Source organism: Eubalaena glacialis, chromosome 1, assembly GCF_028564815.1.
Source record: "Eubalaena glacialis isolate mEubGla1 chromosome 1, mEubGla1.1.hap2.+ XY, whole genome shotgun sequence".
In the NCBI taxonomy this organism is placed as follows: domain Eukaryota; kingdom Metazoa; phylum Chordata; class Mammalia; order Artiodactyla; family Balaenidae; genus Eubalaena; species Eubalaena glacialis.
Window position 1 is genome coordinate 62,470,264 of NC_083716.1, and position 27,003 is coordinate 62,497,266.

General features: G+C 36.2%; 1 protein-coding gene across 1 annotated transcript in view; it reads left to right on the plus strand.

Moving 5' to 3' along the window:
- MICU1 (mitochondrial calcium uptake 1) overlaps positions 1-27,003 on the plus strand; it is a 234,426-nt gene that overhangs the window by 11,170 nt on the left and 196,253 nt on the right. Inside the window, exon 2 of the mRNA XM_061197459.1 lies at positions 25,867-26,028. Coding sequence (XP_061053442.1) covers positions 25,868-26,028 — 161 coding nt within the window. The 5' untranslated portion in view covers position 25,867. The remainder of the gene's footprint in view (positions 1-25,866; positions 26,029-27,003) is intronic.

Sequence of the window (27,003 nt, forward strand, 5' to 3'; positions counted from 1 at the left end):
CAGGAGGACTCTCAACCACTGCGCCACCAGGGAAGCCCAAGAAGCCATTTTTAATTTGCTTTTACTTTTATAAATAATTTAATCCTTAACACTTAGTTTCTCTCTCCTTTTCTTTTTCATTAGTTTCTCTTTATAATTGATTTTATGGGTTTTGTCTTCCAGATACTCCATTTTTACTCTTTTTTTTTTTTTAACTAAGTATATAATTAGTGTCCTTTTTAGGAAGTGATTTTTGTGTTCATCCTGACCAATGGAGTATGCATTCTTCATATATATCCTAGCTTTTGAAGGAGCAATTCAATTGTCAAAGCTTTAGATTACTCCCATTACTTATTTAACCCAGAGGTTTTAATTTCATGCTCTATAGGAAAATGGCTCTCAACTCATTGATAATTTCTTTCCTGACTGCATATTTTCTTAAGCTCAGGTTAAGTCTCTGTTCAACTTCTAGGTACTATGTGTACTGTATTAAGATTCACATAGTGTCATTTTTTGGTTAAGAGGGTAGAGGGCAGAATATTGTTATTGTGGGAAACCTAGGGTTCTACTACTATAAGAAGCATTCTAACCTATGAGTCTCGGTGGTGGTTATTGTTTTTTAACTTGTTTGATAGTTAATTTTCCCAATATGAAGCATTTCCAGCTTAATTCCATAGTATAAGTATGATGGGAAGAGAATTAGACAAGTAGTTATGGGAGTTACTAGACCTAGTTTGTTTCCAACTTTGCTGCTAAGTAGCTTTATGATTTTAATGACGTTTTTTGAAGAATCATCCTCTCTGGCCTGTTTCTTTTTGTATTGAAAATTTGAAAATTTCTAAGGTCTCTTTTAGCTCTAATATTCTGGTATATTGTTCCTTTTTCTTTCTTCATATTTTATCTCTGTGTTTGCAAGCGTATTGTGGCAGACTGTGTACTGAATCCTCTTGTCAAAAATGTGTGGGTTTCTTTTCTTTTTAAATAACAACAAAAAACCTTTCTCTTTTTAACCTATTCACTTCCCTACTTTTTGTGGCAACAGGAACAACTTCTTTGTGCTGAAAAATATGTTTATTATAATTCTTCCTTTTGTATAATAAAATAGAAATGTGAAGTAAAGTAGTATGTCATATTGTGCTTGATAGTCTTCATTTGCCCCCTCTATATTCACTCTTTTTTTGTTTTTGGCTGTGCTGCGGCACGTGGAGATCTTAGTTCCCTGACCAGGGATCGAACCCATTCCCCCTGCAGTGGAAGCGTGTAGTCTTAATCACTGGACCGCCAGGGAAGTCCCTATATTCACTCTTTACCCTTCTCCATCCTGCTTGTGCTCCAAGAAGCTGACCTTTATGGACTACATGCTACAAGCTCCATTCGCTCTGGTATCCAGTAGGGTTTGGCCAGTGGCAGAGGATGGGAGGCGAGTGAGGTCTGGGTATATAGTTTCTTGGTTCCCTCTTTGTAGGTTGGTAATTATGGTTGACCCTTGAGCAAGGTGGAGGTTAGGGGCACTGACACCCCCCCCGCCCCCGCCGAGCAGTCAAAAATCCACATATAGCTCTTGACTCCCCCCAAACTTAACTACTAATAGCCTACTGTTGACCCATATTGGAAAGCAGAGATATTGAATAATATTTTCTGAACTGAGAAGGAACTTTGAGACCAAAAAACAAAGCAGGCAACTCCATAAAGTGCATTTATGAAGTTTGTTGTGGGTAACTTACATACAGGCAGGGTAGGGTGGATGATGATCTGGAGGCGTTTGCAGCTGCACTACACGCTGCCATAAGGGGTACAGGGGAATTTAAAGGACCCAAAGCTAAAAATAGAATCTGACTACTATGTTGTAGTGTGTATCAGAATTTCATTTCTTTTTAAGGCCAAATAATCAATTGTAGATACACAGAATATTTTTTTTATCTGTTTTTCTGTTGTTGGACTTCTGGGCTATTTCCACCTTTTGGCTATTGTGAATAATGTTGCTGTGAACACTGGTATACAAGTATCTGTTTGAATCTCTGCATTTATTTATTTATTTGGCTGTGTCGGGTCTTCGTTGCGGCATGCATGATCTTTTCGTTGCAACATGCGAGCTCTTCATTGCGGCGTGCACAGGGTTCTCTCTAGTTGTGGTGTATGGGCCTTAGAGCTCACGGGCTCAGTACTTGCTGCACGCAGGCTCTCTAGTTGTGGTGTGCAGGCTCTAGAGTGCGCTGGCTCAGTAGTTGTGGTGCATGGGTTTAGTTGCCCTGCAGCATGTGGGATCTTAGTTCCCTGACCAGGGATCGAACCTGGTTATCTGCATTGGAAGGCAGATTCTTAAGCACTGGACCACCAGGAAGTCCCTGAATCTCTCCTTTTAATTCTTGTGGATATATACTTAAGGTTGGAATTGCTGGATCGCATGGTAATTCTATGTTTAACCGTTTTCCATAGCGGCTGCACTGTTTTACGTTCCTACCAGCTGTGTACAAGGGTCCAATTTCTTCACATTTTCTCCAGCACTTGTTGTTTTCTGTTTCTTTTTTGTTTGCTTTTGTTTTTTTGATAATAGCCATCCTCATGGGTGTAAAGTGGTATCTAATTGTGGTTTTGATTTGCATTTCCCTAATGACTAATAATGTTGAGCATCTTTTCATGTACTTATTGACCATTTGTATATCTTCCTTGGAGACATGGCTATTCAAATCCTTTGCCCATTTTTGAATTGGGTTGTTTGTTTTTTTCTTGTTGGAGTAGATAGTTTTGAGTCAAAATGCAAGGTTTCTTAGAAATGGCAAAGTGATTCCATGGATTTGAAATGGTATTTAGATTAGAAAAAAGAAACAAAAATGTCCATTTCCTTGATTAGATAGCAAGGATAGATTATAGATAAGTTTATGATTGGAGTCTTACTCTGTGTTTTAATTAAATGTTTGCATTAAAAGGAAAATATTTAGGCGTTATATGTTTATGTAACATTTTAGTGAAATTTATGTTACACTATACAGTTTTTATTTGATTTATCACCGTTAGCAGCATTCTCTTTTATTATCTTCCAAACAAACATTTATTCATAATTTGCTACTGTGCTCAGCTTTTTACAAGCATTTTCTCATTTAATCCTCCTCATAGTTCTTTGCAGTAAGTATCCCTGTTCTGTGGAAGCACAAAGTTGCCAAAGTCAGAAACACAGGTCTGGCTGACTTCAAAATTAATGGCCAGTAAGAGGTCAAGTTAACTAGATTGCCTTGAGTAAGACACTTAACTTTCTGGGCCTCAGTTTATTAAACAAAGCAGAACAAAACAAAATATACAACAATACAAACTTATCTACATGTTTAGTAGAACTTTAATTTGTGATGTTCTAATTTTGCTTTAATTAAATCCTAAGGTTTAAAACATCTTCAAGTAAATAAGCGAAAGTTTAAACAACAACAAAGAAGTACCTGGGTAAATAGAAATTGGAGTAAAGGTAAAAAAGGCAGGAAAACATCCTGTGAAATATCTAATATTGTTGTCAGCCTAGCAGGCTTGTTTCTAGAGAGAACGTAAATATAGACAGATTGTTATAAAAGAGTATCAATAAAGATGTCTGCTGTTGTGAACGCTAAAAAATTCCGCTGAAATTGTTATTTATGTAGAAAGAGACTTCCTTTGGCAGAAATGTATATTATTCTTACAGATTCTTTGCTGTTGAATGAGACTCTGAGAAACATGTCATGGCCTCACAGTTGAGTTCTGACATGGAATTGTTATTACATTTTAATACAGGTACCTCGTTTTCCATGTCTGGAAACTGAGTATAGTGCAAATGAGAGTATTCGTTGGAGCATTTTAAAATATAAAGTTCTCTGCAAACGTAAGGTGACATTCTTATTAAATATTGATTCCTTCATTTTATGTTCACATATTTCTATATCACAGTAGGATTTAGAGCTTTTAATTTAACAAGGAAGCGCATAAAGTATTCTTTGTTCTATGGTACATATAATACATTATTGTTAATCAAAATTTTGTGTTTCCCTTATTTTTAAAAAATGTGCTCTTCCTGGGGTTAGTCTCAGCTTTTTGTAAAGTTAGGTTTAGTCAACCACTGCTTTTGCTATACATTCCCATGTTACAGCTTTATGAGCAAAGCAAACAGACTTAGCAATGAATGAATTAGACGGTTAGCAAGTTACAAATGAGGATATGGTTGTAGGTTTACATAGGCCATTTAGGTTTGTTCTCTTGTATGGTTAGATTAACTCAACCTAATATCAGCTTTTGAATGGTTGGGTATCGTTAAAAAAGAATTTTATATTGTATATATCACATATAGATATGGCATATAGCACATAAAGAAGACTACATGAAACAGATATGTACACTTTAAAGAATACTTTTAAAAAGTGAGCCATATCAGGCCAAAAAGAACATTTACATCACCCCAGAAGTCCCAGATGTGCCCTTCTTTGATCACACAGCTTGTTGTGTGTTGGTTTGTTATGATTTCATACCTACTTGTTTATGGCTTAAGTGAAGTTGTTTTGATCTAAGGGTGAATTTGTTTACATTGGGGAGGCTGTGTCAAGATGATATCATCAAAGTTGTTGTGCTACTAAGTGCTTGTTGATGTGAACATATGGAGGAGTGACTATGTTGTAATGAACATTTAAACTTTAAATACCAAGAACTTGTGAGGACTTACTGAGAGTGTTCAATCTGGGCAAGGCTACTCTTTGCTGATCTAAAATAACTCTCCAAAGACCTGCTGTGGCAAGGTTACTCTTTGCCAGCAGTAATGAAAACAATGCAGCCGTCTTGTGAAGGAGATCATCTTGTCAGCCAGCACTGGTGCCTTCATTCCACTAGCATCCAGCTCTAGCAACAAGGGACTTCAGTTTGCACTGGCAGCTCTTGGTTGGCTAAGCTGACTGTTCGGAAAACCAACTTATAGAAAGGTACATCTCAACTAAATTTGGGCTTTATTTCTTTCATCTCCTCTTTGCCTGGAACAATAGTGTAATCATTTGAATCAGCCACCCAAAGCAATCTACCATTGCTTTAGAGTATATTTCTTTATTGGCTTATTAAGAGACATTATCCTGTATGCTGTTGGCTTGTGACATATTATATAATTCCCGCAATGAACCTGTGTTAAATAAGTTATTGGCAAAGACAATCTCAGTCTCTGAGCATAATTTGATAAAACAATTTATCTCTTCAGGAGATAAATTATCTTCCAGAATTTTGGTGATAATCATGGTTATGTGTATCACTAAACGCTTAGTTTTGTCTGTTTTTGAACTTTATATAGATGAAATCTAACCATGTATATTCTTTTATGATATGCTTCTCCACTGAACATTATATTTATGAGACTTACGGTGTGTTATGTGTAAAGCATTTGGGGGGGATGTAAATTTTCCAAAATTAATTTAGTAATTCTTTTTTTAAAAAATATATTTTATTTTGAAGTGAAATGTGTAAAAAAATAAAGGTACTCATTAATGACTATAACGTGGATCCCTGTTTATTCATTATCCACATTAGGAATTAGGACATGTTTATCCATTTAACTGTTGATAGACATTTGGGTTGTTGCTAGTTTTGGTTATTACAAGCAGTGTTGCTATGAACATTCCTGTTCATATCTCAGAATATGTTTGAATTTTTCTACAGTAAAATTGCAGGGTTAAAGGTATTCATGTCTTCAATTTATCAAGATAATGTAAAACTTTTCTAAAGTGATCGAATCAATTTACACTTCCAACATCAAGTGTGAGAGTTCCCACTGCTCCACATCTTTGCCAATATGTGGTGTTGTCGGACTTTTAATTTTACCAGTGTGTAAGGCAACCCTGTCACCTCAGAGCACAGGTGAAAATCCATTAACTCTAGAGAAGAGGAAAAGAAAATGAAATCCTCAACCCCTGGGGGAGGGGCAGGAAACTGTCAGAAGCTGAGATCTTCAGAAGTCTACATCTGAGGAGAGACAGGGCCACTGAGAAAGCTCCATGCACAAGACCCAGTGACACAAGGTCACTGTTGAAAATTGTGGCTATCCCAGGACAACAGAGAACCCATTGCTACCAGTCTAGCATGCACCAAATAACAAGTACTCAGAGGAAAAATGACATATTACACACAAAGGAACAAAGGTAAGAGTTACAGCAAACTTTTCAGAAACGATGAAAGCCAATTTCTGTTGCTCTTCCTTCATTCCCGAATTTCCAAGTTTCCCTCCAGTATTTTTTTTTTCCATCTGAAGAACTTTATATAGTTTTTTGGAGTGGGTCTGTGAGCAAATAATTCTCCTAGAATATCATGTTTTGACACTACAGATCTTACTTAAATCCTGTAAAGAATGTTGGTTTTTTTTCTTTAGCAGGCAGTTGGCCTAGTTAGGTTCAGGCTGCAAATTCCAACCCACCTTTTATGGATTGTAGTTCCAATGTCAGTTCAGTTTTCATAGCCTTTGCAGTACTATCCGTATTTGTCCCTTTTGTGCCCCACACAGTGGCCAGTCTTGAACCTTGGTGGTGGTCTACCCCATATTTTAGTTCATAGATCCTTTGCTATACTGCTTAGGGTAAGATCTACATGTGTATCTTGGAGGTGAGCTCAGGAGATCATACTGAACCTTATGGTTTCACTTTATTGAGCTCCCCTTCTTTGTGATATCCCCAACACTTACTTGCTCCCAAGGACCCCGCTTCTCGTGATTCAAACCTGAAATTTTCCTTTCCCTACCCTGTCATATAATTCAACTACATCAGCCTCCTGGGTCTAGTGAACAGAGGATAGAAAAATAGAAGAGCTGCCCCAGTGCTCTTGGAGCACAGTTCCTCTGGTTAGAAAAGAATTCTTCCCTTCTTCTGATTTTAGATGACTTCCCAGCTGCTGGTTCCTCTGTAGGAGTGCTTTGTTGCTGGGATGGGAGAAAACAAAAAAAGACACACAACAAACACACACACACACGCAAATCCAGGGAATTTCTCCCACTCTCTCTTACTCATGTAAGTCCCTTTTCCCACTCATCAAACCAGAAATAAATGGCTCTTCTTGGAGATCTTTCTGTCTGCATCCAGTGCACATGTTTGGTGTCAGGCTAAGTTTGAATTCTGGCATGGAGAGACCAGAGGAAAAAATTTGGAAGCTCACTTCCATTTCAGTGCTACCTTGAGATCTATTTCCTTTTCCATTCTGCCCGCTGACATTTACTTTTCAGAGTCCTCAGATAGATATTCCATCCAGGGCTTTCAGTTGCATTCAGTGGGACAGACAGGAAGGAGTGTGCTCATTTCATCTTAACTGGAGCCAGAACCTCTATAATCACTTTTTAAATAATTTTTGTTATGAAAATTTGAAACATATATGAAATTATGAAAAATGTCTTAATATACAATACAAAACTCCCATGTACCCATTACCCAGCTTCATTATTTATCAACATTTGGCCAGTCCTTCATCTGTAACTTCCCACTCCCACTGTCACTTGACTTTTAAATGCGAAACTCTGATGTCGTTTCATTTCATGTGGTTAATTTCTATAATTTTTGTGTGTACTTGAAAGGAATGTGTAATATACAGCTGTTCAGTGTTCTATTATATATGTGTCCATTACATTAAGTTGTTGATCATGGTGATAAAAATATATCCTTTCTGGTTTTTAAAAGATTCCTTCTGATGCATTTTTTCTTATCCTGCACAATCCTTTTTGAAGTTCTGTAAGGTAATAATGTGTAGTTGTGTTATTCAAATCTAATATATTGTGTTCCAGGGCGTTGAAAAAAAATTTTTTTTTTGTGGCCTTGAATTTTTTGTTTAAAGTAATTATTTTAAGCTCTTCTGGAAATTAACAATTAAGAACTTTAGGACTACATATGATAAAGATATTATTCCCATGATGTATTGTTATCATGCCAGTACATTACATATTTGAGTTCCAGCTTGAAAATCTTAAAGGTTTGAGAAATGCATTTTTAGTTTTGACAATAGCCATTCTAATGGGTGTGAAGTGGTATATCACTGTGGTTTTGATTTGCATTTCCCTAATGGCTAATGATGTTGAGCATCTTTTCATGTACTTATTGGCCATTTGTGTGTCTTCTTTGGAGAAATGTCTATTCAAGTCCTTTGCCCATTTTTAAATTGGATTATTTGTTTTTTGTTGTTCAGATGTAGGAGTTCTTTATATAGTCTGGATATTAATCCTTACTAGACATATGCTTTGCAAATATTTTCTCCCCTTCTATGGGTTGTGTTTTCATTCTCTTGATACTATAATTTCATGCACAAAAGTTTTTATTTTGATGAAGTCAGTTTATTCTTTCTTTTATTACCTGTGCTTTTGGTGTTCAGTCCAAGAAGCCATTGCCAAATTCAGTGTTATAAAGATTTTCCCCTATGTTTTCTTCTAAGAGTTTTATAGTTTTAGCTCTTATGCTTACATCTATGGTCAATTTTGAGTTAATTTTTGCATAAGGTGTAAGCTAAGGGTCCAGCTTCATTCTTTTGCATGTGGACATGCAGTTTTCTCCACACCATTTGTTGAAAAGAGGTCTTCTCTTTGTTGAACGGTCTTGACACCCTTGCTGAAAATCAGTTGACCATATATGTTAAGATTTACTTCTGAGCTCTCTATAGTTTATGCCATTGGTATATGTCTGTCTTTATGTCATACCACACTGCTTTGATTGCTGTAGCTTTGTAGTAAGTTTTGAAATCAGGAAGTGAGAGTCCACCACCTTTGTTCATCTTTTTTTCCAGATTGTTTAGGCTATTTGTGGTCCCTTGAGAGTCCACATGAATTTTTAAAAAGAGTTTACTTTTTTTAAGAGCTATTTTATGTTTACAGCAAAATTGAGGAGAAGGTGGAGATTTCCCATATACCTTCTGCCCTTATGCATGGTTTTCATGTAGTTATTTTCCCCTTCTTGTTCTGCATTTCTTTTGGAGAAATATTGGGAGATAGGAATGAAGTGTCTGCTAATGTCTTCAGCTACCCCTGTTTGTTGTCTTGAAATCATATACATCATAGCAAACGTTAACCTAACACTTTATACTTTGATTTGATGATAAAGATTAAGTTTTGTATTCTGTGAGAGTTGACATTTAGAAAATTCCAAATGAATAATCAAATATTGGTTAACAGCATATTGCTGGATTATCCTATAATAAGAATTGTTTAAACAGAAACATTTTAAATGAAATTTTATGTTATATACTAAGATTTTGTGACTGCTGGTGTTGCCAAAAATATGGCAAAGTGACCATAAAATTTTTGAGGCTTAGATAGGGCTTGAAATTGAAATGTATCTTAATTTTGGATAAACCAAAGATGTTTAGGCGAGGTGGAGAGTAAAAAATGGTTTTCCACAGTGCTTCCTCTAGACTACTCTTCTTCCTCTTCACTTCTACACACCCTGACCTTTGCCTTGTACAGTTAGTACTTTCTTGGCACTATTTTCTTTTGGAGCAGTGCTTAAACTGTCCTTATTGATAGCTGATTTTTTTTTTCACCCTGTAGTTTTCTAATGGTTCTTAAGTACATTAAAAGTATTTATTAACCATTAAAACTCCATGGCTACCTAATTTCCAAAAGTTGAATCGAAAGTTGGAGATGTAGTTTTATGGAAATTTTAAATATTGAAGAAGCTTACTCATCTCAACACATTAGCACATCCTAGTGGTTTTAGAAAATTTATATTGGTTATTATTTGTGTAGTTTCCTGAATGGTTTGTTTGCTTTTGTTTTAAATAGACTTTCTTTGGTTGATTTGTTCTTCTGTGCAGTTGTTCAAGGAAGGGAAATTGCTACTCTTCCATTCTTCCCTCATCAGACATGAGTTTCAGGTTTTATTATTGCAATAAAAAGGCTCTATGGAGATGGCTTCACAGGTGAATTCTATCAAACATTTAGAGAAGAGCTAACACCTATCCTTCTCGAACTCTTCCAAAATATAGCAGAGGGCGGAACACTCCCAAACTCATTCTACGAGGCCACCATCACCCTGATACCAAAACCAAAGATGTCAGAAAAAAAGAAAACTACAGGGCAATATTACTGATGAATGTAGATGCAAAAATCCTCAACAAAATACTACCAAACAGAATCCAACAGCACATTAAAGGTATCATACACCATGATCAAGTGGGGTTTATCCCAGGAATGCAAAGATTCTTCAATATATGCAAATCAATCAATGTGATACACCATATTAACAAACTGAAGGAGAAAAACCATATGATCATCTCAATAGATGCAGAAAAAGCTTTCGACAGAATTCAACACCCATGTATGATAAAAACCCTCCAGAAAGTAGGCATAGAGGAAACTTACCTCAACATAATAAAGGCTGTATATGACAAACCCATAGCCAGTATCATTCTCAATGGTGAAAAACTGAAACCATTTCTACTAAGATCAGGAAAAAGACAAGATTGCCCACTCCCACCACTATTATTCAACATAGTTTTGGGAGTTTTAGCCACAGCAATCAGAGAAGAGAAAGAAATAAAAGGAATCCAAATCGGAAGAGAAGAAGTAAATCTGTCACTGTTTGCAGATGACATGGTACTATACATAGAGAATCCTACAGATGCTACCGGAAAACTACTAGAGCTAATCAATGAATTTGGTAAAATAGCAGGATACAACATTAATGCATAGAAGTTTCTTGCATTCCTGTACACTAATGATGAAAAATCTGAAAGAGAAATTAAGGAAACACTCCCATATACCACTGCAACAAAAAGAATAAAATACCTAGGAATAAACCTACCTAAGGAGACAAAAGACCTGTAAGCAGAAAACTATAAGACACTGATGAAAGAAATTAAAGATGATACAAACAGATGGAGAGGTATACCATGTTCTTGGATTGGAAGAATCAACATTGTGAAAATGACTATACTACCCAAAGCAATCTACAGATTCAGTGCAGTCCCTATCAAGCTACCAATGACATTCTTCATAGAACTAGAACAAATAATTTTACAATTGTATGGAAACACAAAAGACCCCAAATACCCAAAGCAATCTTGAGAAAGAAAAACGGAGCTGGAGGATTCAGGCTCCCTGACTTCAGACTATACTACAAAGCTACAGTAATCAAGACAGTATGGTACTGGCACAGAAACAGAAATATAGATCAACAGAACAGGATAGAAAGCCCAGAGATAAACCCATGCACATATGGTCACCTTATCTTTGACAAAGGAGGCAAGAATATATAGTGGAGAAAAGACAGCCTCTTCAATAAGTGGTGCTGGGAAAACTGGACACTACATGTAAAAGAATGAAATTAGGACACTTCCTAACACCGTACACAAAAATAAACTCAAAATGGATTAAAGACCTAAATGTAAGGCCAGACACTATAAACCTCTTAGAGGAAAACATAGGCAGAACACTCTATGACATACATCACAGCAAGATCTTTTTTGACCAACCTCCTAGAGTAATGGAAATAAAATAAAAAATAAACAAATGGGACCTAAGGAAACTTAAAAGCTTTTGCAGAGCAAAGGAAACCATAAAGATGAAAAGACAACCCTCAAAATGAGAGAAAATATTTGCAAACGAAGCAACTGACAAAGGATTAATCTCCAAAATATACAAGCAGCTCATGTTGCTCAATATCAAAAAAACAAACAACCCAATCCAAAAATGGGCAGAAGACCTAAATAGACATTTCTCCAAAGAAGATATACAGATTGCCAACAAATACATGAAAGGATGCTAACATCACTAATCATTAGAGAAATGCAAATCAAAACCACAATGAGGTATCACCTCACACCAGTCAGAATGGCCATCATCAAAAAAATCTGCAAACAATAAATGCTGGAGAGGGTGTGGAGAAAAGGGTACCCTCTTTCACTGTTGGTGGGAATGTAAACTGATACAGCCACTATGGAGAACAGTATGGGGTTCCTTAAAAAACTAAAAATAGAACTACCATATGACCCAGCAATCCCACTACTGGGCCTATACCCTGAGAAAACCACAATTCAAAAAGAGACATGTACCACAATGTTCATTGCAGCACTATTTACAATAGCCAGGAGATGGAAGCAACCTAAATGTCTATCAACAGATGAATGGATAAAGAAGATGTGGCACATATATACAATGGAATATTACTCGGCCATAAAAAGAAATGAAATTGAGTTATATGTAGTGAAGTGGATGGACCTAGAGTCTAGCATACAGAGTGAAGTAAGGCAGAAATAGAAAAACAAATACTGTATGCTAACACATACAAATGGAACCTAGAAAAAAAAAGTGGTTCTGATGAACCTAGGGGCAGGACAGGAATAAAGACGCAGATGTAGGGAATGGCCTTGAGGACACGGGGAAGTGGAAGGGTAAGCTGGGATGAAGTAAAAGAGTAGCATTGACATATATACACTACCAAATGTAAAATAGCTAGTGGGAAGCAGCTGCAGAGCACAGGGAGATCAGCTCTGTGCTTTGTGACCACATAGAAAGGTGGGATAGGGAGGGTGGGAGGGAGGGGATATGGGGATATATGTATACCTATAACTGATTCACTTTGTTATACAGCAGAAGCACAACATTGTAAAGTAATTATACTCCAATGAAGATGTTTTTTAAAAAAAAGGCTCTATGATATGTGTGTGCATCCGGGTGTGTATGTATTTTGAAAAAGTGAACTTCGGAGGTTCTTAGCTGGATGAAGGAATGTTTCACAGAGTTTCAGAAAGTTGAGTACTATGGGATATTGACCTGCTTTTCCATAGCATCTTCATTTAACAAGAATATGTACAAAAGTTCTGTGTCAAACCTAACATTTCTGTGAGATGATTTTTGTGCCTACAGTTACTGTTTTTTAGTTTTTTTTTTTTAACCGTTAGAGAGTTCTGTGACTTAAATTAACTTTACATACCCCAGATCATTAAAGTAGCTCTTTCTCTGCTGTTGAAAAATACTCACTTCTCAGAACAGAGTGAGCTGAAGTGTGAGCTTTCCTTATTTATACTGTCAGTAATGTCACTTTGAGGTATGAAAATGCATCTTTTCTAGACGTGAACATTAATCTTTACTGTATTTTGGCAGTCATCCTGGTGTCTTCATTGCAGAACTTTCAGTCTGATTCATTTCATCTAAAAGAAATGTATAGAGATGTTTTAAAAATTATTTGGCATAATTGAAATCTAATATATTATTGCATTTTTAGAAGTGTCATAGTTGTGCAGTAAAGATTATATTTCTGGTACCTTATCCCATTCCTCAGGTAGAATAACAAAGGCTTCTAAGATAATACATTCAAAGTCTTTTGTAAAGAATGCTTAGCTTTTTCCTACCCTAAGTAAATCTTCCTTGGATCCTTTCTTATGCCCTTTCCACTTACCCACCTAATGTAATTTTCCCTTTCTTTGACTCTATGTTACTGTGTTCTTATAGCTCTTACCTTTTTTCCTGCATTGCATTATGGTTATTTGAATAGTTGTTTTATGTCCACTACCAAATTATAAGGTGTTCTTGGGCACATTATGTCTTGCTCATCTTTGTGCCTCTTGCAGTACCCTCACAGTACCTTGCTCAATAAGTAGCTAATGACTTAAATGAAATAATGACAGTTGGACATTTTGGATTATATGAAATTTTCTTAAGCCAGTGAGGCTAATGTAGGATGTTATGTCATTAATAACCATTCAGGATGACTTTCTTCCAAAAAGTACAAAACACCTTTACATTTTGTTTTTCTGAAATGAACTCTTAAAGCCAGAAAGGATTTAGGAATAACCACCTGTGCCGTGCATCTCCCTGCATTATTAGAGAAAATAAGGCTTTTACTGATCACATAGCAGGATGGTAGCAGAGGTAGAAAGAGGCCCTAAGTTTTCTGTATGAACTCTAGTGTAATGGAACATTAATATCTGTTTTTACTGTTAGTAATAACTTCAGATTTATTAACTGGCACTTAGGATACTAAGAAGCCTAAAATATACTTCATATCTTTAGATTTGCAGTCTCTTTGGCAAGTTGGCAGGTATACATGAAAATGATTTAATAAACAAGGTACCATAATAATGGTACAGAATGTTAATTCTACAGGAATTCAGAGGAAGAAATCAAGAGTGGTAATTATTTTACATAGCTTTTATGGACGATGTGGCATTTCATTTGCATCTAAAGAGGGCCTCGGGCTTCCCTGGTGGCGCTGTGGTTGGGAATCTGCCTGCCAACGCAGGGGACACGGATTCGAGCCCTGGTCCGGGAAGATCCCACATGCTGTGGAGCAAATAAGCCCATGCACCGCAACTACTGAGCCCGCGTGCCACAACTACTGGACCTCGCGCGCCTAGAGCCTGTGCTGCACAACAAAGAAGCCACCGCAGTGAGAAGCTTGTGCACCACAGTGAAAGAGTGACCCCTGCTCACTGCAACTAGAGAAAGCCGGTGTGCAGCAACGAAGACCCAACACAGCCAAAAATAAATAAATTAATAAATTAATTTAAAAAATAAAAAAATAAAGAGGGGCTGGTCAGAGGAGTAATACAGAAATAGTTTGTCATGTTAAGACATTTAGAAACGATAATAAAACCAAGCCAGAAACTTGACTATCCTCACTTCCAGTCCAATAGCCTATTATATAGTCAATATTTTTATAATTATTAGGCATTATTCAAAATATTGTATTTCTATTTAAATCTGTCTAATGTCCAAAGTATTGTATTAGGCTTTGTGTATTGTATTAGTTACAGTCCTCATGTTTGTGCTTTCATGAAGACGTATAAGCCCAGTTTGTTGAGCTCTGTGGGTATATAAACTATGAATATGAAATCAATTATGAAAATATTAATTACAATAATCCTTATAGTTTGCCCAAGGAACAACTTGACTGACTAATCTGAAGCTACTTAATTCTGCTCTCAGAAGTCCATAAATCTTAAATATAGCAATAGGAGATGCTCATTTTTTCTCTGTTATTTATTCTCCTATGTTCATTGCAACTGTTGCTTTCATAGATTGCATGGACTTTGGGGATAACACACACCCTTTGCAGAGAAGAAGTATTACACATATCTGTGAAATAAATACACTTGTTGATGTTTGCACTACTGCCTAGTGTGTATTTAATAAGTTGTTCTAGGTTGTAGCTTTCATAAAATAAATTACAAAAAAGTACATACGAAAAAGTGCATCTGTCTTTGTTGTGAAACACTGTAGTAGCTATGTCCCTGTACTGCAGTTGAATTGGGCACACTGTAATTTTTAGTATGTGTGAAGTGTAAATTTTAGCTTGTGTGAAGATGAAACACTTGAGGGGTATTTTTGAGAAATTTGTTATTGTTTAGATTAAATCATTCTTTTCAGTAATGTGATGAATGGATAATCAATTCAAGTATTTTGAAAGTATAACTAGCCATTAGAAAGCAAAACATTAGATGGAAAAAATCTTCCCAGTCAGATCTGGTGGAGCTCAGTCAGATTGAATAAGAAGAGTATTGAAATGGTTCAGATTAAGGAAGTTATAGCCTTTTTATTGTTTAATAAAAATAACATTCTACTCAAAAATAACATGGAATGAAATAGTGTTAATATTACATCTAACGTAAACATACTATTTTATAACTGAAAAAATCTAGGTGAAACAAATGGCGCCCCTCCCCGCCTTTTATTTTTTTTGCAAATAAGGAAAGATGAAGCCTGAGGACTGGGAATATGACTGGAACAAAAGAAAATAAATACAGCTTAATATTCGAATGGTCCTCAGAACACCAAAGAAAGATGGACTCTTGAAAAGTAAACAAATATTATCAAACTCATTTACTAAACAGATATTATCAAACTCATTTACTTAGATTTTTTATCTCTCATATAAATGGAAAAGATTGAGAACAGCAAGTACAGGGAACGGAATACCCTCATACACTGCTGGTGGTGTGTAAATTGGAATGTCAGTATTGAAGGGTAATTTGGCAGTATCTATCAAAGTCAAAAATGGGGGTAGGGGAGGGAAGGAATGGGAGTTTGGGGTTAGCAGAGGCAAACTATTATATATAGGATGGATAAACAGCAAGGTCCTACTGTATAGCACAGGGAACTATATTCAGTATCCTGTGACAACTCATAGTGGGAAAGAATATGAAAAAGAATATATATATATATATCTCTGAGTCACTTTGCTGTACAGAAGTAATTAACACATTGTAAATCAACTATACTTCAATAAAATTTTTAAAAAACTTAAAAACAATCACACTCTTTTAACCTAACAGTTTCATTTTTAGATATCTGTCCCACAGATATACTTGAATAAAAATGAATAAAAATAAATGCATAGGGAAAAAAGTCTCTGAGCTATATTTGTAATGGCAAAGTATGGAAACAACCTTACTGTATTAATTGGCAAATAGTTAAACAGTCATAGTGGAACAGTCATAGAATGAAATACTCTGTAGTAGTTAAAGAGGTATGTCTGTATATCCTTTGATGGGATATACAAATATGCATTCTTATTTTCCCTCTTCCTTCTTCTAGGGAGAGTGGTGGAATTTCAGATGTATGAAAAGGAATACATAGTTTCTTATGTATTTCTCTACAACAACATTTTCAACAATAAAAGTGTATTCCTGTATTATTATTGTAACAAAAATGCAAGTAGTCTTGCTTATTCCGCACAAAAATCTGTATCATGTCCAGCAAAACAGTATTCCCATGATTTTCCTTTCTTTAGACTCTTCATTTATTCTCTTCCCCTAACTTGATTACATCCTGGGCAGAAGGAAAAGTGAGTGTGGATCCCTAGGTTCAATGACTCTGGCCATACAAAGCTTTTGAGAAATTCTCACTGGGGTGTAAGTTTGAATGAAATGGCAAGGCAGAGGGGCAAGATGTCACCATAGTCCAAGACCTTGGCTTTGAACCTTGGAAGTCCTTAAACTGGATCTTATCACTGCCTTGGAATTGGTTGGATTCAGAGAAGCTTCTTTAGACTGAGTAATATCATGGGAGATTAAAATTATAAACCAGATTGCAGATTGCCAATTTATTAATTTACCATAAGAACTAGAAACTCCCATCTTCTGATCAACATGTTCTCTCTTTGAAGGCAATCTAAATAGGAAGTACAAATTACTTAGTGAGCATGGAAATAGAATAAAAGAGAGTTAAGTGTATAATTAAGATACTTAATGGCTTAGGCGCTGATGGCCTACTGAATCCAATTCTATGGTTAGTATCCAGCTGCCACTGGGATGACTAGAGTGAATTCTTGTGGGCACTCCAGATAGTGCTGATTTTATAATGTGGTTCTCAGAGAGCAAACATATTTCCAGGTTCATGGAGTGCACTGACCCATCAGCTATGTATACTAGCTCTAGACAGAGTCTAGAAATACAGATATAAAGGACACTCAGTCCTTGTTTTCTCAGAATCTTAGTTCATGTAGACTAGACACTTTAAAACCTTGAAGTTTTAGTTAACTGAGGTCTGAGTTTTGTTGATAGCCAAATTTAGGTAGATCTCAGAAATTTATTTTGGCCTCAGTATTAACAGATGTTGCTTTTAACAATAGTGCTGGGTAACAGTCAGAAATAGTACAAAAGAGGTTTATGTAGGCCAGTGTCAGGAGTGGAAGAGCCAAGCAGTTGTTCTATAAATATGCAGTTGCCAGAGGTCATAAATACCAGAGGCATAATAATATAGAAATTGCAAGCAGTTATATTAAGTCAGGCTCAGGATAAGGTCTGGAATTCTAATAGTTTGGTAAGTTGAATCAGGATGTGCCAGTAATCAGAGGATCAGGATATGAATTTGATTTGAGTAAGGCTTATCTTACTAGGGAAATTTACCATGATATGGGTTGATTTCTGAGACATTATTGGGCCTGAACCCACTAATAGGGCTGGCAAATTACAGTTCTTGGCTGAGGAGGATGAAACATCAACCTGGGCCTGCCTTTATTTTTCTTTAAATGAAAAAGTTTGAGTAAAACTCTTCCCCTGGAGTAATCTTTAAATTTTATTTGCATCATCTAAATTTTTTTATAAATTAAAAAGGTACACATATTTTACATTATTTTAATTGGCATGCACATATTACCTTGTATTCTGTCTTTAAACTTCACTGAAGATGCTTGCATGAAATACTGTCTGTTTGTCTGGATAAATACATAACCATAGTTTTAAAACTGAAATAATATGTCATAAAAATCTCCCTATCTTGAAAAAGCTTTTGACAATATTCAACACCCATTTATGATAAAAACCCTCCAGAAAGTAGGCATAGAGGGAACTTACCTCAATATAATGAACGCCATATATGACAAACCCACAGCCAACATCGTCTTCAATGGTGAAAAACTGAAACCATTTCTACTAAGATCAGGAAGAAGACAAGGTTGCCCACTCTCACCACTATTATTCAACATAGTTTTGGAAGTTTTAGCCACAGCAATCAGAGAAGAAAAAGAAATAAAAGGAATACAAATCAGAAAAGAAGAAGTAAAACTGTCACTGTTTGCAGATGACATGATACTATACATAGAGAATCCTAAAGATGCTACCAGAAAACTACTTGAGCTAATCAATGAATTTGGTAAAGTAGCAGGATATAAAATTAGTGCACAGAAATCTCTTGCATTCCTATACACTAATGATGAAAAATCTGAAAGAGAAATTAAGGAAATACTCCCATTACCATTGCAGCAAAAAGAATAAAATACCTAGGAATAAACCTACCTAAGGAGACAAAACACCTATATGCAGAAAACTATAAGACACTGATGAAAGAAATTAAAGATGATACAAACAGATGGAAAGATATACCATATTCTTGGATTGGAAGAATCAACATTGTGAAAATGACTATACTACCCAAAGCAATCTACAGATTCAGTGCAATCCCTGTCCAACTACCAATGGCATTTTTCACAGAACTAGAACAAAAAATTTCACAATTTGTATGGAAACACAAAAGACTCCGAATAGCCAGGGCAATCTTGAGAAAGAACAACGGAGCTGGAGGAATCAGGCTCCCTGACTTTAGACTATACTACAAAGCTACAGTAATCAAGACAGTATGGTACTGGCACAGAAACAGAAATATAGATCAATGGAACAGGATAGAGAGCCCAGAGATAAACCCACGCACATATGGTCACCTTATCTTTGATAAAGGAGGCAAGAATATACAATGGAGAAAAGACAGCCTCTTCAATAAGTGGTGCTGGGAAAACTGGACAGCTACATGTAAAAGAATGAAATTAGAACACTCCCTAACACCATACACAAAAATAAACTCAAAATGGATTAGAGACCTAAATGTAAGACTGGACACTATAAAACTCTTAGAGGAAAACATAGGAAGAACACTCTTTGACTTAATCACAGCAAGATCTTTTTTGATCCACCTCCTAGAGTAATGGAAGTAAAAACAAAAATAAGCAAATGGGACCTAATGAAACTTAAAAGCCTTTGCAAAGCAAAGGAAACTACAAACAAGACGAAAAGGCAACCCTCAGAATGGGAGAAAATATTTGCAAATGAATCAACGGACGAAGGATTAATCTTCAAAATATATAAATAGCTCATGCAGCTCAATATTAAAAAAACAGACAACCCAATCCAAAAATGGGGAGAAGACCTAAATAGACATTTCTCCAAAGAAGACATACAGATGGCGAAGAAGCACATGAAAAGCTGCTCAACATCACCAATTATTAGAGAAATGCAAATCAAAACTACAATGAGGTATCACCTCACACCAGTTAGAATGGGCATCATCAGAAAATCTACAAACAACAAATGCTGGACAGGGTGTGGAGAAAAGGGAACCCTCTTGCACTGTTGGTGGGAATGTAAATTGATGCAGCCACTATGGAGAACAGTATGGAGGTTCCTTAAAAAACTAAAAATAGAATTACCATATGACCCAGCAATCCCACTACTGGGCATATACCCAGAGAAAGCCTTAACTCAAAAAGACACATGCACCCCAGTGTTCATTGCAGCACTATTTACAATAGCCAGGTCATGGAAGCAACCTAAATGCCCATCGACAGACGAATGGATAAAGAAGATGTGGCACATATATACAATGGAATATTACTCAGCCATAAAAAGGAACGAAATTGGGTCATTTGTAGAGACGTGGATGAATTTAGAGTCTGTCATACAGAGTGAAGTAAGTCAGAAAGAGAAAAACAAATATCGTATATTAACACATATATGTGGAACCTAGAAAAATGGTACAGATGAACCGGTTTGCAGGGCAGAAATTGAGACACAGATGCAGAGAACAAACATATGGACACCAAGAGTGGATAGCGGTGGGGGGTGGGGGGGTGGGGGGTTGGTGGTGGGATGAATTGGGCGATTGGGGTTGACATATATACAATAATATGTTTAAAATGGATAAGTATTAAGAACTTGCTGTATATATTAAAAAAAAGACCTAAATGTAAGGCCAGACAGTATAAAACTCTTAGAGGAAAACACAGGCAAAACACTCTATGACATAAATCACAGCAAGATCCTTTTTGACCCACCTCCTAGAGAAATGGAAATAAAAACAAAAATAAACAAATGGGACCTAAAGAAACTTAAAAGCTTTTGCAGAGCAAAGGAAACCATAAACAAGACGAAAAGACAACCCTCAGAATGGGGGAAAATATTTGCAAATGAAGTAACTGACAAAGGATTAATCTCCAGAATTTACAAGCAGCTCATGCAGCTCAATATCAAAAAAACAAACAACCCAATCCAAAAATGAGCAGAAGACCTAAATAGACATTTCTCCAAAGAAGATAAACAGATAGCAAACAAACACATGAAAGAATCTCAACATCACTAATCATTAGAGAAATACAAATCAAAACTACAATGAGGTATCACCTCACACCAGTCAGAATGGCCATTATCAAAAAATCTAGAAACAATAAATGCTGGAGAGGGTGTGGAGAAAAGGGAACCCTCTTGCACTGTTGGTGGGAATATAAATTGATACAGCCACTATGGAAAACAGTATGGAGGTGTCTTAAAAAACTAAAAATAGAACTACCATATGACCCAGCAATCCCACTACTGGGCATATACCCTGAGAAAACCATAATTCAAAAAGAGTCATGGACCACAATGTTCATTGCAGCTCTATTTACAATAGCCAGGAGATGGAAGCAACGTAAGTGTCCATCGACAGATGAATGGATAAAGAAGATGTGGCACATATATGCAATGAAATATTACTCAGCCATAAAAAGAAACGAAATTGAGTTATTTGTAATGAGGTGGGTGGACCTAGAGTCTGTCATACAGAGTGAAGTCAGAAAGAGAAAAACAAATACTGTACGCTAACACATATATATGGAATCTTAAAGAAAAAAATGGTTCTGAAGAACCTAGGGGCAGGACAGGAATAAAGACACGGATGTAGAGAATGGATTTGAGGACATGGGGAGAGGGAAGGGTAAGCTGGGACGAAGTGGGAGAGTGGCATGGACTTGTATATACTACCAAATGTAAAATAGATAGCTAGTGGGAAGCAGCCGCATAGCACAGGGAGATCAGCTCGGTGCTTTGTGACTACCTAGAGGGGCGGGATAGGGAGGGTGGGAGGGAGACTCAAGAGGGAGGAGATATGGGTATATACGTATATGTATAGCTGATTCACTTTGTTCTAAAGCAGAAACTAACACACCATTGTAAAGCAATTATAGTCCAATAAAGATGTTAAAAAAAAAAATCTCCCTGTTTCATATCTCACCCATCTCCCACCCCCACTGGCACTATTGCTATTACTATTTTGTGTGTCCTTCCAGAATTAATTAATAAGAACATACAAATATGCATTCTTGTTTCCCCTCGTTTTACATGAAAGGTAGCATACTATATATGTTGTCCCACACCTTGCTTTATTAAGATAACAGTATGTTTTGAGAATCTTTCCAAATCTATACATAGTTTTTTCATTTTCTTTTTATTGCTATGTGATATTGCCTTGTATATATTGATATTTATCGTAGTTTAACCAGTTGTCTCTTGGTGATCACTGGGGTGGTTTTTAGTCTTTTGCTGTTTGTTACAAACCATGTTGCAATGAATGTGTGCGTGTGTAGTTTCAAAGGTGTGCAAGTATATCAATAGCATATTATATCAGAAGTGGAATTGCTGGGTCAATATATGCAGTTTATATAGGTGATTTTGATGGATATTACCAAATTGCCCTCTGTAGATTGTACCAATTTACACATTCCTCAGCAGTGTCATTTCTACAGCATTGCCAACTAGTATGTTTTAAAACTTTTGGATTTTGCCAGCTTAATTAGTGAAAAACAGTTTGTCAGTATAGTTTTAATTTGCATTGTCTTATTATGTGTGATATTAAGTATCTTTTCATAGATTATAGAGCCATGTTTACTTCTGTTTTTCAACTGTCTTTTTATATCTTTAGCCCAACTTTCTGTTATTTTGTGAAATAATATTTTAGTACTTTTTAATGGTTATCATTTTTAATATTTATATTACATTGTATTCTGTCATTATAACATTGTTTATCTTTCTGTAATTGGACACTTGATCTCCTTTTGAAGTGTGGCTATTATATTTATTTTTCTGGGAACAGTTTTGAAAAGGTTTCCCCCCCTTACCGTTATTTATTTGGGAATCAAGAATTTTGGGATCTATTGTAGGTTTTTGTACTAATTAGCTATGAGTAAACTACATAACTTATCTAGACCTTAATTGCTTCACCTTTAAAATAAGGATGTTGAATTAAGTGATTTTCTGGTTCTATGACCCTTTGAAAGTTACCAAAAGCAATACATTAAGCATGATAGTTTAAAAATAATAGATATAGAAACACAGCGGTGATATACTGTTACAGGTTTTTTGTTTTTTTGTTTTTTTTTTAAAAACAACTTGTTCTGTTTCTTGTTGGATAGATAATGCTTTTCTTTGGTAACAAGATTATCTTTTACTTGCTTCTCTTGACATTTCTTGATTAGAAATACCTCTTCATCTTTTTTCAGTTGCAATCAAAGCTATTTTTTTGAGGCATGCCTTTTTTTGGGAGAAAGATGGGGACTGTTAGGAAAGAGAAAAATGCACTGGTTTTGATTTAACTTAATCCATGTCGTAAATGTGCATGTTAGTCTTCATTACTGCATAACTGCTGCCAGTTGACCTATTCAGTTTTCCAGACTCAGTTGGAAAGCTGATCTCCTTAAATCTGTTTAAACGGTCTCTCATCAAAAATTAACACATTCACCTAGTTACACTATTTCTTCAGTACAAAGCTGAGAATTAAATTATAATAGAGCCTGTTCTCAGTGGGATAATTTTTTTCCTCTGTTTACTTGGCATCTATTGGAAATTACACTAGAGTAGATGACTAGATATATATTGATGTGTACTTTGGGGAATGAGATTAAAACCAGTGGTGAAATGAGATGTAGACAGTAACATTTGAATTACAACATCAAATGTAAGTGGAATGTTAGTATAACTCAGAACCTCCAAAGTTTAAAATCCTCTGGAGCCATAGCATACAGATATTGATTCTCAAAGCTAATAAATCTTGAATATATGATATGGTCTTAGTCCCTCCCCCCCAATTGAAGTAGATTAAATTTTGCCATACCTTTTTTCACCAGAGGTATGGGAACATTAAAGAGATAAAAGAAGCCCTAAAGCTCCTGTAGGTAGTTCTCTCATCAATGGGTATACTCTTCTCTGAGGAGGAGAGATGAACTTCCTTTGTGCATAACTGTTTAGTAGTAGAGTTGAGACTAGATCTTGGGTCATTGGATTCCTATTCCATTTCACTTTCTACCATATTCCTTAGTGTTGTCATTATTTTAATTTCTTTCCCCTTTTTGTCTTCCACATCTTCTATGCAGTTAGATTTTTTTTTTTTTTGCCACACCACACGACTTGCAGGATCTCAGTTCCCCAACCAAGGATTGAACCCGGGCGCTCAGCAGTGAGAGTGCAGAGTCCTAACCACTGTTCCACCAGGGAATTCCAATGCAGTTAGATATTGATGTATGTCGAACACTGATATCTGATAGTTTTGTTTCTCTTTGGAAAATTTTATTTTATTTTATTTTTGGTTTCTATACTTAACCATCCTGATCTAGGTGCTCATCACAATAGTTTTGGTTATTAGCTGCCTCTGACTGTACTCATTACTTCCCTGTTAGCTGTCTCTGCCTATGGTTCTTTGTAGTTTATTCTATTCACTGCTATTAGATAGATTGGAATTCTTTTAAAAATGTTTGCATCATGTTATTTTCCTTTTAAGGACTTCAGTGGCTCCCTGTTTGTTGTATATGTGATCAAAATTCTCAGTGCAGCATTCAAAGGATCTTCTCAAGTGATCACGGCTTTCCTGTTTGATCATTTATATATTCTCCATATCTGATCAGATGTTGTAAACTTATCTTCCAGCCTTATACCCCTTGCCTAGTCCAGCTTTTGAATTGGTTATGTTATTTGTCTTTCACATTGAGAACTTTCAAATGCTCTTTTCTTTCTGTTGTCAGTGATGAATAATGTTTTCTCCAGATATGAATGTTTTAGTTGTGCTTGTCTTTGTTACAGACAAAAGCAGTGCTACGTATGAATGCATTTGTGGGTTTGGAAAATGTTAATTTTTAAATGAATCAGAAGTTGACGGATGGAAGAAAACATAAAAGACAGTCTCCTTGGTTCTGGAATTTGCTAGAGTATGTGCAATAAAATGAGGTGATTTCTAGGATTGGAAGGGATGTAAGAATTGTGGTGCTGAAGCTTAGGTCATAGCATATAGGAGAAAAAATTAATTATTTCCCACTTTATCTTTAAGGGCAAGATTTAGCTCCAACTTTGGCAGTGGACCTAGGTTGAATGAAGGAGGCTAGGAGAAAGGTTTACTTAAGAGATTATAGATATAGGTCCCAGAGAAGAATCAGTAACCACCTCGGTGATGTTAGGAGACAGCTAAATAGTCTAACTTGACCTGAACCCAAACAATAAAAGACATAGTTTTTTTAGTGTCTTGGGGTTGAGAAATGTACTTAAATGTTCAGAGCCAGTACCTGTATAATTTGCAACTTGACATTTTTCATATTAAAGTAAAATAGTTAAATATTTTAAGCAGCTGTAATGTAACAGGCTCTATGTTAGACTGTGTGTTTTCAAAGAGGAAAATAATAATTTTGGCCTTAAAGGAAGCTCAGAAGCAGTTGTGTATATTGAGCGTTGCGGGGAGGCAAAGTTACGTATGAACAAATACGTGAATATGTGAATATACATACAAAGTGCAAGGTAATTTAAATCAGGAAGAAATAAACTATGCTTTGAGAAAATCAAAGGGGAGAAGTATGGATACTTTGTGTGATTTGAATGAACTGCCACTACGAAAAGTCATGTAATCAAGAAGAAATGTCTGTTTCTCCTTCAGTCACCTGTAGGTGGCTTTACAGTGAGTTCTTTTGGTGTAGCACTTTAGTAAATTTCTCAGACATCCATGGCTGTGTCCTCACCAGAGTGTCCAGATCTCAACCCTGTTGGGAGTGGCCCGTTTACAGATTTATTCCTTTTTTGTTGCTCTGCAACAGCCCTTTAAGTAGTGACTGCTCCCTGTATCTAATGTCTCTTTACCCCTTGGTACTTAATTGCCTGTTGTAATTAATAATGCTTTATATTAAATTTTCCCTGTTCAAATTACCATGTGGTTTCTTCTAATTGTACCTTGACTGATATATAAGGTTTATAAGTAGTAGTACTTTTCTCATCTGATTGTTCTGAGGATTAAATGGGATAATACATAGTATTGCCAAGTGTTTAGAATACTGTCTGCCATTAAGTACTTAGTATTTGTAGGTGATGTTAATACTGTTATTATCATCATCATCACTGTCACTGCCACCAGCTAGGAATAACATTTCTACTTTTTGTCCACAGGATGTTTCGTCTTAACTCTATTTCTGCATTGGCAGAGCTGGCAGTGGGCTCTCGATGGTACCATGGAGCATCACAGCCCACCCAGATCAGGCGACGGCTGATGATGGTGGCTTTTCTTGGAGCGTCTGCAGTAACTGCAAGTACTGGTCTCTTGTGGAAGAGGTGAGTGTTATCTGAGCATCCTGTTCCTGCATGTACTTTTATTCTTCCAGTTGTCTCTGTTATCTAAAAGGGATTGATTTCTGGCTTGACTTTGTATCAGAATTTCTTTGCTAAATCATTTGGCATTGATAATATTTGTCTATGAAATGAGATGTTTCAGGGAATTAAGCTATCATGTCAAAGCAACAAATAGGAAATATTCTGCTTCAAGGTCTGCCTGTCTTTAATAGGGTGAAAAAGAAGTTGGGAGGGGTATAATAAACAAGAGTCCATGGCTTTTTATTGGCTGAGTCCTTGTCAGGAAAGAAGAGGTGTCTTTCTTCTTCCTGTTGGGCTCTGCTATCATTACAGAGTGTGAGAGCTCCCCCTGGCTCTAATTGAGGCTTCTGTTTATTAATTTTTTACATTTTCCCCTTTTGACCAAGATCTTTCTCTGAAAGCATTGCTGATCAAGAATCAGGTTTTCTACTGTCAGTGAGTTTTCATATTTCAGTGCCAGGGAGGAACTTTCCTGGATCTAATGTCTGACGTTGGAGAGGAAGTGCACAGATTGGAAACCTGTTGAGGTCATATTTGAGTAACAAGGAGGTGTAAGAGGGAGAACTTTCATGCACGTTTTATCTGAAGTTCACTGTTACCAAGATCATAGACGTTGGAAATCATCTGAAACATTGTCATCATTAAAGGTTTTGGCAACACATTTCCAACAGGCCTTGTCCAGATGTCTTGGGATAGCTGTCTCATCAGATGTTGTCTCCTTCAGTTTCAGGAAATCTTTGGTTTCAGGTCACCAGATGATGTGCAGGTCCAGGCAGGGTTTGGCGCTTTCTTTAGGTTTGTGATGTGAATCTAATAGTCTCTTCCTTGGAGTTTGGCAGCACAAGGGTTGATTAGCAGTGCCCGATAGAGGCCTCTCCAGCAAGCTTGAAGAGAGTTCTTCTGGAGATGTCTTTTCCAATAGACAGAATCTCCAGG